This window comes from Cajanus cajan, chromosome 5, assembly GCF_000230855.2.
Source record: "Cajanus cajan strain Asha chromosome 5, NIPB_CcT2T_4, whole genome shotgun sequence".
Taxonomy (NCBI): Eukaryota; Viridiplantae; Streptophyta; class Magnoliopsida; order Fabales; family Fabaceae; genus Cajanus; species Cajanus cajan.
Window position 1 is genome coordinate 53,878,173 of NC_138521.1, and position 16,946 is coordinate 53,895,118.

Sequence of the window (16,946 nt, forward strand, 5' to 3'; positions counted from 1 at the left end):
ATATAAATATAATAAAATGATAAATAATATATATATATATATATATATTAATAAAGTATAATAATATGGCATCAGTCATTACTCGTCATATCAATCAAGGAGTACATGAAACATGCAGTTTGACAAAAGATTTCAAGGAAATAAGACATTGAAATTCTTGTTGAGATATCTGAAGACACACACTATGTGGTGGTTTGAGAGTTGGAGAGACTTTTTCTCCCTTGGAAAACAAACAATGCATACAGAGCACATTGGAGAAAACAGCATTATCTTATATCCAACTCTGAATCCACGATGGTGTTGAATTTCAAGGAAGAAAGCACACCACACCTGTTGTCTTCCTCTTCCATAATCCACCGAGGGAGCAGAAGTTGGTTACAGTGTCCATTCAAACAAACAACCCAAAAGAAGACACAACTTAGAAAACAAACCAATGCACTAATGCTTGCTTATTCCCAACCCAACTAATGCTTAATTTTTTATAGACAAAAATCATTTGCCCGGGTATGTTATTATATTATAATATTATATATAATAAATATAACCAGAATAAACTAATTTTAAACTGCTTTTGAAGCTTCTTCTCATTAATATCTAAGATTTTGCGTGTCTTCAATGATGGTTACGATTAAGATGATCGATGCAAAATCCAAAAGGAGAAAGTGAATCAAATCAAATAAGTGAAATAACAATACATAGAGAAAGGCAGAAAAGCATGCAATGATTGCAGTAACTTTCAACCTCACGAGGATTCTTCCGACGCTTGGGAACAAGGAAGGAAGCATTGCAGATTCAGATGCAGAGCCTCCAATAAATGAAATTGGTGGTTTAGCTAATAAACTACAAGCTAAGCCTGTGAAAATCGAAAAGCATAAGAATCAGCAAACAAAAGCTGTGAAGTGAAGATTAAAACTCTATTAATTAATCTATATATACTCATTCACGATATTCATTCATATATATTCCTTTGGTTACAGCGATGAAGTAGTAAAAATGAACTAAAGCTTCCCCTTGCATCTAAAACCTAGTGCCGAAAATCACCATCAACAACGACGACGTCGTTCGAATCCAATATTTGTTGCTGTTTTTCTCTTTTCGCTCTTTACAAAATTCCACACGTGTGTACCTCCATAATGTCGAGAACCAGAAGCTTCCTAAGTTGGCTTCACCGCTGCAAGAATGAAGCGGCAACGGTTGAGTTCGGTGGCAAAAAGGTAAATCGCGGAAACAGTAGAAAGAAAGAAAGAAAGAAAGAACCTTGGCGGGTGTATCAGCGACTCTGTAAGCGTCGGCGGTAATACCAACTAACCATAACCCAGGGAAAACACTCTGCCAAAAATAAAAATAAAAAGGTTTAGAAAAAGAGAAAGGAAGCAAGTAAAGAATTAAGGGAGCGTACATCGATTTGTTTCTGGACATTCTTGGGCCGCTTTCTGGGCCTGCGAGCGGGCCTGGACCCGGTCATAACGAAGATATCCTCTTCGATCTCTTCCCTCGAGAGAGCGATCCAGAATTTCCTCTTCTCCTTCTTCTCGGCGCACTGCGTGTCGGAGAACCCTCGGAGGCGGAGAGACTTCGGCGCCGGGTTCTCGCCGGGGTGGGGGGGGGCCCTCCTGGAAGTCTCCGGCGTGGCTTCGGGAGGGGCCGCTGCCGATCTCCGGGGGGGGCTTGGGGGGGGGCGGCCTTGCGGGGGCGGAGGTTCCACGGCTTGTGCGCGGCGTCGTCGTCGGCGGCGGAGGCGGCGGCGTCGTGGTGGTGGTGGTGGTGAGGCTTGAGGGGGAGGGCGAAGCGGTTGCGGGCGGTCCTGGATCCGAGGCGGTGGGGGCGGGAGAGGGAGTCGGGGTCGGAGTCAGGCTCGGAGGCGTGATCGGGGGGGCGGCGGCAGCGGTGGTGGTGGGCGGCGCTGGTGTGGTTCTTGGCGGTGCCGCCCCATTTCAAGAAGGGGAGGGAGAAGTTGTGGAGAGGCTGGGACTTGACCGGAGGAGGCGCCGGTGCGGTGGCCATTCCCTCGAGCTTAGTTGCTAAACGGCGTCGTAGGGAATGAGAAGAGAAGAGAAGAGAAGAGAAGAGGGTGCGTTGGTCTGGTCTGCTCTGGTCTGCTCTGGTATGGGAAACTAAACTAGAGTTGCTTCTTTTCTTGCATTCGCTGCTTAAATTCTAATGCCTTTTCTTCTTCGCATTTTTACCCTTCGCCTTTCTCCTTATTCTCCTTCTCTTCCTTTTCCTTCAAACCAACGACGCTCCTCCCCCCCACTATGTTGTTTCATGGCATGGGATCGACTATCCTTTACTAATCAAACAATTTCCTCTTTTATAAATTCCTTTTTATCCACACATAATTAACCTACTTCTTTTTAACATGCTTTCTTTCACATAAAAGTTTTTCGTTATTTTTAAACAATCATCTACATTTTATTAGAAGAAAACAAATATGTTGTTCTTGATACTTCTTTTATCCAAAATTACTTTTTTTAATTCTTTTTCTCAAATTCACGTATTGTTTTATCTACTTATAATTTTTAATCCTTATTTTTCTTTTTCTGAGTTCAACTTGTTAAATCATTGTAAACTAAACTTTCTCATATGTTGTTGTATCGAAAAAAGTAAAAATAAACTCTCATCTTCAAAATTATCGGTCAAAGTCAAAAACATCATACTTTTTTTAGAATTAAAAAAATTATAAATATTCTTATCTCTCACTTAGCCGAATCGTTTACTTTTGAACCTTCTTTTAACACCTATTTTGAGCCTTTTCAAAATACTTAATATCTCAAGTTCATCATTAGATGAAAAATAAAAGACATAAATATGCTTTTTTTTTTTAAATGTGTTTTTGATTTTAGTTTCTGTAAAAAGAAATCCTTGTTTTTTATCTCTCAAATTTAAAAAAATTTATTTTAGCCTTTAAAAAAATTAGTATATTTTGATTTTAATCTTTATAAAATATTTTTCTTTAATTTTCATCTCTCTAAAATTTAAAGTCATTATTTTTAGTTCTTAAATCTTAATATTATTTTTAAGTAAATAAATAACATTTGTTTTAAAGATTTATAAAATATTTAGAGATGTTATATACTAATACTATCAAATATAGGAGTTAATTACCTATATACTGCTAGTGTAAAATTTTTTTACACTAGCAACCAATTATATTTTTTAATTATGTCATGTCACTATAAACACATTTACTTTTAACAGTAACATATCACAATTAAAAGATATAATTGGTTGCCAGTGTAAAAAAACTTTACACTGACAGTATATAGGTGATTAACTCCAAATATAGTTGTGAGTGTGATGAGGAATGATTACATTATAGGAGAGATTACAAACAAAAAAATTTAATTTAGAGGGATAAAAAACAGAAATTTTTTTAGTGAAACCAAAGTAAAAATAAATAAATCATTTTCTAAGAACTAAAAATATATTTAAACAAAAATAAATTTGAAAATTTTAAGTAACAAAAAAAACTATTTGTCTCTTAACTTTTTAACATAAAAATAAAATAAAAATTAATGAAATATTTTTTTTTTAGTGAATTGAAGGGGCTAAAAAACCCACAAAAAAAAAAACCAATTAAAATCACGAGGGAAAGAAGTTGAGGTAAAACAACATAAAAAAATTGCAAGTTGTTAATGAAAGACATTCTAAAACAAGTTAAGTTATCTTTGCGCAGAATATGAAATCATTTTAAACGACCACCAACAATCACAAACGACTTAATACTCTGAACCATTTGAGCACAAAGATGATAAAAATTACAACTATTCCTAAGAAGCGTAATAACAATCAAAGAATATGTCTCAACAATAAAATTTCTAAAATCTCTATTTCAAACAATATTGATTCCAATATAGATTGCCCAAAATTCACCATGTAAGATAAGACGAAAATCAATACTATACTAAATGCAAAGGAAATCATTCTCCTAAATATAATGAAATAGATAGTTATTAAAAGACTGTAAGGATAGTTTTTGTTGCAATGTGAAATGTGAAAGAAGAAATTAGTTATCAAATAACTCATCATTTTCTAATAGTAATTAAAAGATGTAATGATTTAATAGAAAATGAAGAAGTTACAAGAGTATTTCATTTGTATGATGATGTAAATAATAAAAATTTGAAAAGATATTTTATATAAAAAAAAATATTGAAGAATCGAAAGTACATAAGTATCCCAATAAACTGACCGAAAATTTTATCAACCTTCAACACAATATTCAATATATAAACCGTCTAATATATATTACAAACACGATTTTTTTTTTCTTTCAGTTTCTCAAAACAAAATCTGTTTAATTAAACAATTTTTATAAGCTTTGGTATTTAAAAAATGATGGTTTCCCTAACACGCTAACTTGTTTCATATAATTTAAAAAACCATAATATGTTGTGTCAAAGATAATTATCCTGTTTATATATTTTTGGAATTCACATTATTGTTGATTGGTCTTATTTGTGCGTTTGGATGTCCTATGCGTTGGGCTTTTGTACAGTTATGGGTTGGTATGTGATTAATGCAAAGGCATGTCTGCTAGTTGAGTTTGATTTAGGGTATTCAAATTGTTAATTTTCTTATTCTTAGTGTTCAAAGATTTAATTTTCTTAGAACGGGTACTTGTGAGGACAAAATTTAAGTATACTTCATTATGTATTATTCTTTAATCAAAATTAAAATTTTATTTCAGTAATATATATATATATATTTAAATTTAATATAACATTTTACAATATATTTACATATATATATATATATATATATATATATATATATATTAAGATAAAATTTTAATTCTAATTGAAAAATAATACCAATTGTATCTGCCTGAGGGTACTCTCGTAGTCTTCTTGGTGGTGAAGGGCCGAACGGATGCTTCAAACAGACTCTTCAAAGGGGGGAGGTACCTGCAAAAGGCACTCCGACGCTCAAGTTAGGACAAGCACGATATTCTAGGACAATTAATTAACAGTGACGTACCTCGTTACGTGTGACCTATTTATAATACCTGACATGGGCCTGAACGTGGTGGGCCTATTCTAATCTTTACCAAATTAGGTAATACGATGCTAATCAGCTAATCATGTCTTAATTATGCACTTGTCCTTGTTAACTGATTTGTACTATAACCCGTTTAACCTATCGGCACATTGCCGAGCCGACATGCTAATGCTCGGGGGTTGCATGTCTTCGGCTGTTGGCCGGGCCAGTAAACGTTTACTTGGTAATCCTATCGGATCGACATTGGGCCGAGCCGATACGTAGTATGCGGGGATGCATCATGTTGTTTGCATCGGCCTTCAACCGAGCCGATATGTGCCAGTTGACTAATCTCGGCCTTCGGCTATAAGCCAAGCCGATGCTAACGTCAGCCTTGGGTATGGTCCAGTTCGCATGGGTGTCTGACGGAACGGCACGTGTTGGTCAACGTGACCGATAGGGTCCTCCCGGTACACAAGCCCCCCAGCCTTGAGGAGTATAACGACGCAAAGGGTAAATGTGACACTTCGCTTGTTACCTTTTTTGAGGGTAGGCCAAGGGTTACAACTGCTTCAGGGAAACGAAGGGTTGTAACCGTTGGTCATTAATGATGCACGCGGGGAGTTATGACTTAATGGAATATGGAGAGACGTAACCGTTGTCGGAATACCAAGGGTTATAACCGTTGGGTATTAATGACGTACGCGAAGGGTTACGCATCGTGAACCGTTGGATCTAAGTGATCCAACGGTGTGCAGAGGGGTGTGACTCTTGGTAACTTGCGGAGACTGCCTATAAATAGGCATGTTGGGGGGGGTCCTCAAACATACACATTTATTACTTGCTCCGAGCCGAGATCGTTTGAGTTGCTGCATTCGCATATTCTTCACCAAAAATTGGTCAAGTTCAATACTCAGGTACGTAATGGCATATTTAAATGTTGTTCATATTGACTCCTCCGGGGACGAGGGTGATTCTGGGTTGAGGGAGACGCCGGACCTAGACGTCGTATCGGCCTCGGCTTCCAATGGAGAGGACCGTGCAGAGTCCGCACCCGGGTCCGAACGGTCGCAAAGTGGGAGTCACTCTTCATCAGCGATGGCTTCTGACGATCAGCCGAGCCGAGGTGGTGGATCGTCCAGGAGTTTTGCTCCCATATCAACTCCTGGATATTCGTGGGTGCACGGGGAAGTTGGCAGCGTGTATTCACAATACACCGATAAGAACTCCCTGATCTACTTCGTATCGGTAGCGAAGTTCTTGACCTTTCCCGAGGAAGAAGAGCCCTCCGCTATCTTTTTTCAGCCGTGTAGAGGTGATGGAGGGCCGAACCCAGATTTCGTATATTTGGACCAAGGGTCGAGCAAATACCAATTCTTCTATGTGTATGATTACATGTTCCGGGATTTGAAGATCACTCTACCTTTTGATGATTATTTTGTCAGTATATTGCGCCTACTGAACGTGGCGCCGAGCCAGCTTCACCCCAACACTTAGGCGGCGATGCAAGGGTTTAGGCAGTTATGCTTGGCTCTTGGTATCCGGCCCACTCCGCATCTGTTCCTACACTTCTATTCGTCTTGGCCGACGAAGAAGATTAAGTGGTTGTCCCTGGTTTGGCACAGTGATTGCCTGTTACAGCCTTTCACCACCTCTTATAAAAATTTTAAAGTAGGATTTATGAAAGTGATGATTCGGCCAGAGCCAGGGAACAAGTATTTTTTTGATGCCGAAGGGAGATCGTTGTTTCCATTGTACTGGACTCGGAAGCCGAGGAAGTACGACATGGTCTCCAAATCCCGAATGTCCCCGGAGGAGAGATTGAGTCTGAATTTTTTGGAGAAGTTGCCTCGGCCTTTGCCGTGCCGTCCTCTGGTCCGGTTGTGTGAATCGGCCGACGTAGTTGAAGAATTGATTGGTATAGTACCTTTCTTACTTTTTTAAATTCTTGCGTTATCATTGATTTTGACTAATGATGTGTAGGTATCATGGCAAATCACGGAGAGGACGATTTGGATATTCGCACACTGATCAGGAATCAAGTGGCAACAACTACTACGAACAGGGCCCCGACCGGTGTGCGCGGGAATCAGCCGTCTGCCCAAGGTAGTGGAGCAGGGCCAACAGTCAGGCCGAAAAAACCCTCTCGGCCCCAGCCTGAAAAAAGGAGGCCTAACCCCAGGGCTGAGGAAGAGAGCCGCCGGGCCAAGCAGCGCCAAGTGGCGAGTTCACCTGTTCCGGAAAGCTTGGCTGGGCCGAGTTTTCTGGCCGGCAATGTCAACGCTTAGGATTTTCTGAGCCAAGACTTGACCTCCGAATCGGGTCAGGGGGTGCTGAGTCGTATGACCTCGGCTCAGAAATGGAGCTTCTTCTGTGAATTCCAAGTGCGTGCTGTGGCTTTAGCCCAAAGCATCGTGATGGAGCCGAATGGCGAGGCCGATGGATTGCGTCGGCAACTAGCTGAGCAAGAGAAGTCTCTCCAAGAGACGCTGGCGGCGCTTACTGATGCCCAAACGGCCAACACCAAATACCAGGCCGAGGTGGATCGCCGGGGTCGAACAGCTGATGACCTGGCTCTAAAGGTTCAACGTCTTGAACTTGCTTTGAAAAGCGAGACAGAGAAGGTTGTTGTTTTGAGCAAGTAACTGGAGGCCGAGAGGGTTGCTTTCGGGGCTTACAAAGAGAAAGCGCGCAACAAGGTCTTAACTCAACATCAGGCTGGCTTTGCTCAGGCCGCCCGACAAGCATGCTTCTTTAGCGACTTCCCCCCTGAATTTCACCTGGACATGACCAAGGACTTCTTCCAGGGGAAGTTGGTGGACCTGACTTCTATCCCTTCTGACCAACAAGCCGATGAGGAGGCCCCGGCACGGCCAGCTGGGCCGAACGAGGAGGTGACGGCGTACGAGGAGGGTGCGCCAGAGGATGGTCCGGTTCAGGGGGAACCGGAGGTTAGGTCTTAAGCTTTTGTCTTGGTTTTTGTAATGTTGGGCCGATAGTGCCCCTTCTTTAATGTATCTTTTGCAAGGTCAGTAGTGCCTTATTGAATGAATTTTACTTTCGTTGTCGTTGCATACTGGTGTAAATTTTTCTTTAGATGATAACAACTTGATTGATGTAAGCCGCCTCCTTATTCGAGAAAGATTTCGGGAGGGAAAACTAACTAAAGCCACATCCTTGGCCGAGAGACATCTCGGGAGGGAAGACTTGTGAAATTAATGAAAGTCACATCCTTGGCCGAGAGACATCTCGGGAGGGAAGACTTGTAAAATCAGTGAAAGTCACATCCTTGGCCGAGAGACATCTCGGGAGGGAAGACTTGTGAAATTAATGAAAGTCACATCCTTGGCCGAGAGACATCTCGGGAGGGAAGACTTGTGAAATTAATGAAAGTCACATCCTTGGCCGAGAGACATCTCGGGAGGGAAGACTTGTAAAATCAGTGAAAGTCACATCCTTGGCCGAGAGACATCTCGAGAGGGAAGACTTGTGAAATTAATGAAAGTCACATCCTTGGCCGAGAGACATCTCGGGAGGGAAGACTTGTAAAATTTTAACATAAGGACGCAATAATATTGACAAGCTTTGAATACTGAGAATGCTTTTTCATTAATGGACTGATGCCTCGTTAAAAACCTTGCAGACCAAAAACCCCTTTTCACAATTTTATAAGAGGAAAAAAGATCGGTTCAAGGAAAAGAGTGCATCATTTTACACATAGTTGAAATGCAAATACAAGTTTAGCTGTAATATGTCTTCAGATGAGTGGAGTTCCAAGTTCTTGGTATGATCTTGCCCGACAGTTCTTCTAACTTGTAAGCCCCATTGTGGAGGGCATGTCGTATCCGGAATGGGCCATCCCAATTGGCCGCCAGCTTTCCTTCAGAAGAGTTGCGCCTTGCCGACCCGGTTGCTCTCCACACGAGATCACCCTCATGAAATGTCCTCGGCTTTAGATTGGAATTAAAGCGTCGGGTCATGCGTTGTTTACATGCCTCGGCCACTATCTGCGCGTTCGTTCATATTTCATCCAGAACATCCAGTTCGGCTTGGAGTGAGTCGTCATTAGACTTCTCATGGAAGTGTTGTCGCCTGAAAGACGGTTCCCCTACTTCAACTGGGATCATCGCATCTGCGCCGTATGTTAGGCGAAAAGGCGTCTCCTTGGTGGTTGATTGGGGGGTGCATCGATATGCCCAAAGGACTTCTGGTAGTTCTTCGGCCCATGCTCCTTTTGCCGAACCGAGTCTCTTCTTGAGCTCAGTGAGTATAACCTTGTTGGCTGCTTCGGCCTGCCCGTTTGACTGAGGATGCTCCACTGATGTGAATCGGTGCCGAATGCCCAGGTTTTCAAGGAAAATGTTGAACTTCTTATCAGTGAATTGAAGACCATTGTCCGACACAATGGCATACGGGATGCCGAAGCGGGTAACCAGGTTTTTCCAAACAAACTTCTGAACGTTGGCTACGGAGATGCAGGCGAGCGGTTCGGCTTCTATCCACTTTGTAAAGTAATCTACCGCGACGATAAGGAATTTAACCTGGCCTTTTGCTATAGGGAACGAACCGAGCACGTCTATCCCCCACAAAGCAAACGGCCACGGGGAGCTGATACTGTGCAACTCGGCAGCCGAAGCGTGGATGAGGTTTCCATGCTTTTGACATTGTACACATTTTTTAACAAACTCAGCACAATCTCCTTTCAAAGTTGGCCAATAGTATCCGGCACGCAGGACCTTGGCTGCCAAGGTTCGCCCCCCGGAGTGAGAACCACAAATACCTTCATGGACTTCCCGCATAACATAATCGACTTGTAGGTTGTCGACGCATTTGAGCAACGGGGTGGAGAATCCTCGCCTGTAGAGCTCGTTGGCTACTATGGAGTACCGAGCCGCTTGTGTTCGTATCTTTTTGGCTTCTATCAGATCAGTTGGTAATTCCCCTCGGACAATAAAGCTCCGGATGGCCGTCATCCAGGTCGATGTCTGAGTGTCAGTTGCCATGCACTCCACTGTCACACTTGGGGAAGGAATCTCCAGGTGAATGGTTGTGCGCAATTGTCCTGGTTTCCGGCTGCTGGCGAGCCGAGCTAACTGATCGGCTCGTTCATTATTGCTTCGTAGGACGTGTCGTATCTGAACCTTAGTGAAGTCGTCCTTGAGTTTTTGGAAGAGGTGGTAGTATTGCAACATATTGGAGTCTTTGACCTGAAAGTTATCATTGACCTGTTCGGCCATGATTTTCGAGTCAGTCCAGCACCTGACTTTTTTCACGCCCATCTCGGTTGCTAACCGCATCCCGGCCAGCAAGGCTTCATATTCTGCTTGGTTGTTAGATGCTCGGAAACCGAAGCGAAGGGATTGTTCTATGGTGATGCCTGAGGGACTAGCCAAAATTATACCTGCCCCACTTCCTTGGGCATTAGAGGATCCATCGACATGCATGGTCCATGGTTTGTCTTCAAAACGACCTGGAGGAGTGAGCTCGTTGACAAAGTCGGCTAAATGCTGTGACTTGATGGGGCCTCTTGGCTCGAAAGATACGTCGAACTCTGAAAGTTCGACCGACCATGACATCATCCGGCCGGCAATCTCTGGTTTTCTTAGGAATTTTGCAATTGGACAATCAGTTTGGACAACTATCTTGTGACTTTGGAAGTACTGCCTGAGCTGGCGGGCGGTGTAGATGAGCCCTAAGGCTACTTTTTCTATCAATTGGTAGCGTCGTTCGGCATCCTGTAGTGTCCGACTGATGAAATACACCGGTTGTTGTTCGTCTTACTTCTCTTGAATCAGGACGGCACAGATTGAAGTGTCGGAGACAGCTAAATACACAACCATGCCGAGGTTAGCAACTGGTTTGGAAAGGATCGGAGGTGTACTGAGACGCTCCTTGAATTGTTGGAATGATGCTTCACACTCCGGAGTCCATCTGAACCGCTCCGTCTTCTTCAGTAAGAGAAGGATAGGTTTAGCTATCTCGGCTAGGCAAGGAAGGAACCGAGAGAGTGAGGTGAGTCGGCCTGCTAACTTCTGAACCTCTTTCAGAGTACCTGGACTTTTCATATCTAGAATGGTTTGGCATTTGTCGGGGTTTGCTTCAATGCGTCGGTTGGACAACATGAACCCCATAAATTTTCCACCTGAGACCTCGAACACGCATTTTTCGGGATTAAGTCTCATCTGATGTTGCCGAAGCGCTTGGAAGACATCAGCCAGGTCACGCACGTGCGTGGACATGTCGCTTGATTTGACGACCATGTCGTCAACATACACTTCCATACTTCGACCAATCTGTTCATGAAAAATTTTATTCATCAAACGCTGATACGTGGCTCCAACATTTTTCAACCCAAACGGCATGACCCGATAGCAGTAGTTGGCCGTTTCAGTAATGAATGCCGTCTTTTCTTCATCTTGGGGATGCATACGGATCTGGTTGTATCCTGAGTATGCATCCAAGAAAGACAAGAATTTGTGACCCGATGCTCCATCAACGAGTCGGTCAATATTCGGCAATGGGTAGGTGTCTTTCGGACAGACTTTGTTCAAGTTTGTGTAATCAGTACACATACGCCACTTTCCATTCGGTTTCCGAACCATGACAACGTTGACCAGCCATGTCGTATAGTGCACTTCTCGGATGAACCGAGCATCTAGAAGTTTTGATACTTCAACTTCGATCGCGGCTTTCCTCTCTTCTCCGGCCTTTCGACGCTGCTGTGCAATCGGCTTTGCCTCTTTGCTGATTGAAAGCTTGTGGCAAAGGAAATCTGGGTCAATGCCGGGCATGTCGGAAGGATGCCATGCAAACAAGTCTTTGTTGTCAAGAATTACTTGTCCGATAGCACTCTTTTCTTGTTCAGAGAGGACGGTCCCTAGGTAAGTAAGCTGGGAGTCCGAAGCTCCAACTTGAATCGATTGCTTATCTTCAATAGGTTCTACCCTCTCTTCTTGATCGATCCGGGGGTCGAGGTCCATGGCCGATTACTGTGACACCGAGTGAACGCCTCTCGGCTCCTTAGGTGCTTCGTCCTTCACTCTTGGCAATCGCAAGGTGGCAAAGTAGCACTCTCGCGCAGTCTTCTGATCAGCATGAACCGTGATGACTCGTCCTGACTCGGCCGGGAACTTCATGGCTAAATGAGGGGTGGATACAACCGCCCCAAGCCGATTCAGGGACGGCCGACCGAGTAAAATATTATAAGATGTGCTGGCATGAACTACCACATATTTGACCGAGATGTCACGATATTCGGCTCCTTCAAACCCAAACCAGGTTGACAACTTGATATATCCCTTTGTCTTGACTCGTTCGCCTGAGAACCCAACCAGAGGTTCATCATAAGGAATTAGCTCGGATTCTGGAATACCCAACTGCTTGAACGTGTTCCAATACAGGATGTCGGCTGAACTTCCCTGATCAACCAATGTTTTACGTACAATACAATTGTGAATTTCAACACTGATTACCATCGGATCATCTTGGTCCGGGTCGATGCCTTTGAAGTCGGCCTCGGTGAAAGTAATGGTAGGAAGGCGGCGACGAACTGTTTCTACTGCATGCACGTGCCGAACGGCTCGCAGGTGTCTTCGTTGGGCCGATGAGGATGAGCCCCCGCCAGCGAATCCACCAGCTATGGTGTTGATGACCCGCCTAGGTTGTGCCGAAGGCTCTTCCTCTCACCTATCTCTCGACCGACTACGTTCCCTGTATGAGTGCGTTCCCGCTCTCCTCTACTCGGGCTGATCATGTCGCCGAGACCGGTCGGCGTGTCGGGATGAGGTCGGACGGTCTATGAAGCCCTGCAGTTGCCCCTGCTTGATTAGGTCTTCAATTTTGTCTTTCAAAGCCGCGCATTCCTCTATGGAATGCCCCCGATTACGGTGGTACCTGCAAGACTTTGTTGTATCAGCCCTGGGAGGGGTCGAAGCTCGTTTTGGGACTGCTAGCACCTCTGAGGCAAGTGCTTGCTCTAGGACGGCCGATCTGCTTGTATTAAGTGGCGTATATTGTGAGTATCTCGGCCCGCGAGGAGGCTTCTCGCGAGGAATCAGCTCTTTCAGACGACTCCAGAAATTAGTCTCGGCTGACTTGTCAAGTTTTGCCGACACCTCTGCCCGGGCTTGGTTTCGAAACTCAGCCAATTCTTCCATCTGCATGTATTTGTCAGCTCGCCGACGCAAATCATCCATGTCAGTAGGAGGTTTCTTACAAATGCTGTTGGCGAAAGGCCCTGGTTTCAAGGCGGTGGTAAGGTGGTGCAGAGCTACACAGGGTTCAGGTCTCGGATTTCAAGCGCTGCCTTGTTGAATTGGGTCATGAACGCCCGAAAGGACTCCTTTTTCTCCTGACGGATGCTAACTAGTGCCAAAGAGGTCAACTGGTGGGGCCGGCTTGTAGCGAACTGGATGGTGAACTGGGAGACTAATGTGTTGAACGAGTCAACGGAATTAGCAGGAAGCCGCGTAAACCAACTCAGTGCTCGCCCTTTTAATGATGTTGGGAAGATTCGGCACAAGGCGGCGTCATCAGTAGTGCTTAGAGTAACTTGAGTTAAGAACACATCGACGTGTTCATCTGGGTCGGTGGTACCATCATACTTGTCCAGAGGCAAGGACTTCCAATGGTCAAGAAGTGCAGATTGCATGATGTTTGGGGTAAAAGGGTGTCGGTGTGCTCCGGCCGGCGTCAGTTGTATCGGCCGGCTGACTGAAGCATGGACGGTTGGGGCAGCAACAGAAGTATGTGGGATAGAGGTGTGATGGTCGTGTGAGTGGAACGACCCCTGGGTTGTCTCAGAGGGTTTCCATGTGGGATCCCGGTACTGGTTCTTAAGGGCAGCATTCTCTGCTCGCAACGCGGCCATCTCGGCGGCATCTCTTTCCTGCTGCTGTTTCATGGTGGCCATTTCCTCCTTCATTTGGCGTACCATATCAGTCAAGTTTGTCTCCTCTACTATCTCGGCATTGTCTGCCCCGGACTGGTGCTCATCTTCGGACTGGTGGTCTTCAACGTTGTTTCTTCTTGTCTTTGCCATAATGTCTTCAAAAAGTCTTCACAGCTATCGGTTCGGCCCCACGGTGGGCGCCAAAATGTACCTGCCTGAGGGTACTCTCATAGTCTTCTTGGTGGTGAAGGGTCGAACGGATGCTTCAAACAAACTCTTCAAAAGGGGGAGGTACCTGCAAAAGGCACTCCGACGCTCAAGTTAGGACAAGCACGATATTCTAGGACAATTAATTAACAGTGACGTACCTCGTTACGTGTGACCTATTTATAATACCTGACATGGGCCTGAACGTGGTGGGCCTATTCTAATCTTTACCAAATTAGGTAATACGATGCTAATCAGCTAATCATGTCTTAATTATGCATTTGTCCTTGTTAACTGATTTGTACTATAACCCGTTTAACCTATCAGCACATTGCCGAGCCGACATGCTAATGCTCGGGGGTTGCATGTCTTCGACTGTTGGCCGGGCCGGTAAACGTTTACTTGGTAATCTTATCGGATCGGCATTGGGCCGAGCCGATACGTAGTATGCGGGGATGCATCATGCTATTTGCATCGGCCTTCAGCCAAGCCGATATGTGCCAGTTGACTAATCTCGGCCTTCGGCTATAAGCCGAGCCGACGCTAACGTCAGCCTTGGGTATGGTCCAGTTCGCATGGGTGTCTGACGGAACGGCACGTGTTGGTCAACGTGACCGATAGGGTCCTCCCGGTACACCAATTATACTTATGAAATTATAGTTAAGTTTTATGCTATTTGTAAACATCTGGACCAAGATATTTGAAGAAAAGAAAATGAGGTGAAACAAAGGATAACTTTTCTTGTTAACTTAGGCTTCAAAGATTTTTTCCTTCTTTTATAATTATTAATTTTTCAGTAATCTATACATTTATATTTATACTATTAATAAAAGAAATTGTCTCATTTAGTGTTTTTTTTATACAATTTTACCTTTTTTACAAATTACAAATTTTTAATTTTTTCTGTAAATCATTGTATATAATTGTCTGTATTTTTCATCTACTATTATATAATTTTTATTATTTATTATTTTATAAAAATAACTCACAGAGACACAAAATATCTTTTATACATTAGTTAATAATAAATAGAATAATCTCGCTCACTTTTTCTTTTTTATTTTAGCTTTAATAATTAATATAACCTTTAATATCTATACGAATTACTAAGACAAGAAAGAGAGAAATTTGTTATTTTCTATTCTTTTATGGAGTTTTTTGTTTTTCACTAGCATTACAATAATCTTGTTCAATTGTATGGTCTTTTTTGTTCTCTCTTTCAAAAATCTTCTTTAACTAAGAGATTAGTATTTGTGGATTTTAATCAAGTTTTAAAGCGGCACTACTGCATGTAGTCATCATAGTTTACCTCCTCCTAAATTTTCGTCTACTAAAAGTAATAAATCTTATGATTGAAATAATGTGTATGAATTTAATTTTTTAATTTTAAAAGACCTAAATGATTTCTGCATCTGCTAAACTTGTTATAACTCAAACCACTACCACAAATAGTAGTTGACCATGATGGAATTCAATGAAGCAATTAGGACTTAGTTTAGTAGTTAAGATAGGATAAAATATAGTGTAAAAGTATAATAAAATAAGAGTAGAAGAAATATTAATTTTATCTAATGTTTCGTATACATCATAATAATAAATTATATAATATTACTATATTATATATTCTATATTTAATATATATATATATATATATATATACCAATTAAATAAATTATATTTAAATAATAAAAATTGTAACATTATGTATTTTATGTATTTTAATTTTAATTTATGTGATATAATTAAATATTGTTGTGTTATTATTGATGTTGTTTTAAGAGCTCTAAGAGTTTAAGAATCCTAGGAATTAAGTTGGTTGTGGTAACCTAAATTAGATGTTAAGTTGGTTCAGAGTAAGGATGGGTATATAAAATTTTCTTAAGACATTAATATCATAAGTTCATGTTTTAAAAAAATTAGAGAGAAGTTCTCTAGAATTCAAAGAAATTTTCTTTCTCTTCTTCTATTGATATCATTTCTCCACCTTCCATATAGTTAATCTGCTTGACTAAGTTGGAGATTCAAGCTTTTGGAGTGGAAATCTTAAAGTCAAAGTTGGGTGGAATACCCTTCTTCCTCTTCTCCTTTTTTCGATTGATCGACTAGAAGTAAGGGAAGCTTGTGATTGATGACTTGTAGGACTATGTTGATTGTTTGTTGTTGATGCTCATCAAATGTTGATTGTTTTGAATTGAATTCCATTGAAATATGATTTGCTTGAGTTTTGGGTCTTAGAGGTATTTGTAAGTGAATCCTTATGAATCTTTGGTTTCATGTTGCTTTTAAGTTGTTTAAGATGCATATATGTTGAGTTACTTGTTGCATGTTGGTATTTGCTAAATTTGAGGTGGGATGAGCCAAAACGAGTTTCTGTCAAGTGTAAAACTCACTGTCACACCAAGCGTGACTCAATTTAGGGGTTATCAACTATGATGATGTCAGGTGTAGGATTGATGGTGTCAGACGTAAAGTAATAGAATTGCATCTAACTTAGACACATCAGTCATGGATTTGAATGGTGCCTAGCATGAGGAAAGAGAATTGTCTTTGTCTAAGTTGGCACCGAGCATCAATGGAGTCATGTCGAGTGTGAGTTAGACGAAGACCTTCTACGTGATTGAGGTTGGGTGTGGATTTTTATCATGCCAGACATGAGGGGACTGAGAGGCTCTCTACCTAATCCATCTTAGGCGTAAGTATATTGGCATAAGGCATGGACGAGACAAAAAGTCCCACGTCTTTATTGCGTCGAGCTCCCAGGGAATGGTGTTGGACATCAGTTGTTTGATAAAATGTAATGTTTTAAGTTGATTAATTGATGATGAATAATGAATAAATTATATGATGAACATTGTATTAGTTATAACTT

General features: G+C 42.2%; 3 protein-coding genes across 3 annotated transcripts; all 3 read right to left on the bottom strand.

Annotated features, from left to right (window-relative positions):
• Window positions 1-895: 895 nt before the first annotated feature.
• On the bottom strand, window positions 896-1,846 carry LOC109807027 (uncharacterized; the record flags this gene model as incomplete). Its single annotated transcript, XM_020369555.3, has 3 exons — window positions 896-1,171; window positions 1,258-1,329; window positions 1,400-1,846. Coding segments are annotated over 3 exons (525 nt in total), but the record flags the coding sequence as incomplete, so codon positions are not given.
• A 7,153-nt stretch (window positions 1,847-8,999) lies between these two features.
• LOC145958078 (uncharacterized) lies at window positions 9,000-10,559 on the bottom strand. Its single transcript, XM_083074545.1, has one exon. It carries the CDS (start codon window positions 10,557-10,559, stop codon window positions 9,000-9,002), a length of 1,560 nt encoding a protein of 519 aa, XP_082930671.1.
• A 1,407-nt stretch (window positions 10,560-11,966) lies between these two features.
• On the bottom strand, window positions 11,967-12,455 carry LOC145958079 (uncharacterized). Its single transcript, XM_083074546.1, has one exon. It carries the CDS (start codon window positions 12,453-12,455, stop codon window positions 11,967-11,969), a length of 489 nt encoding a protein of 162 aa, XP_082930672.1.
• Between the last annotated feature and the right edge of the window lie 4,491 nt (window positions 12,456-16,946).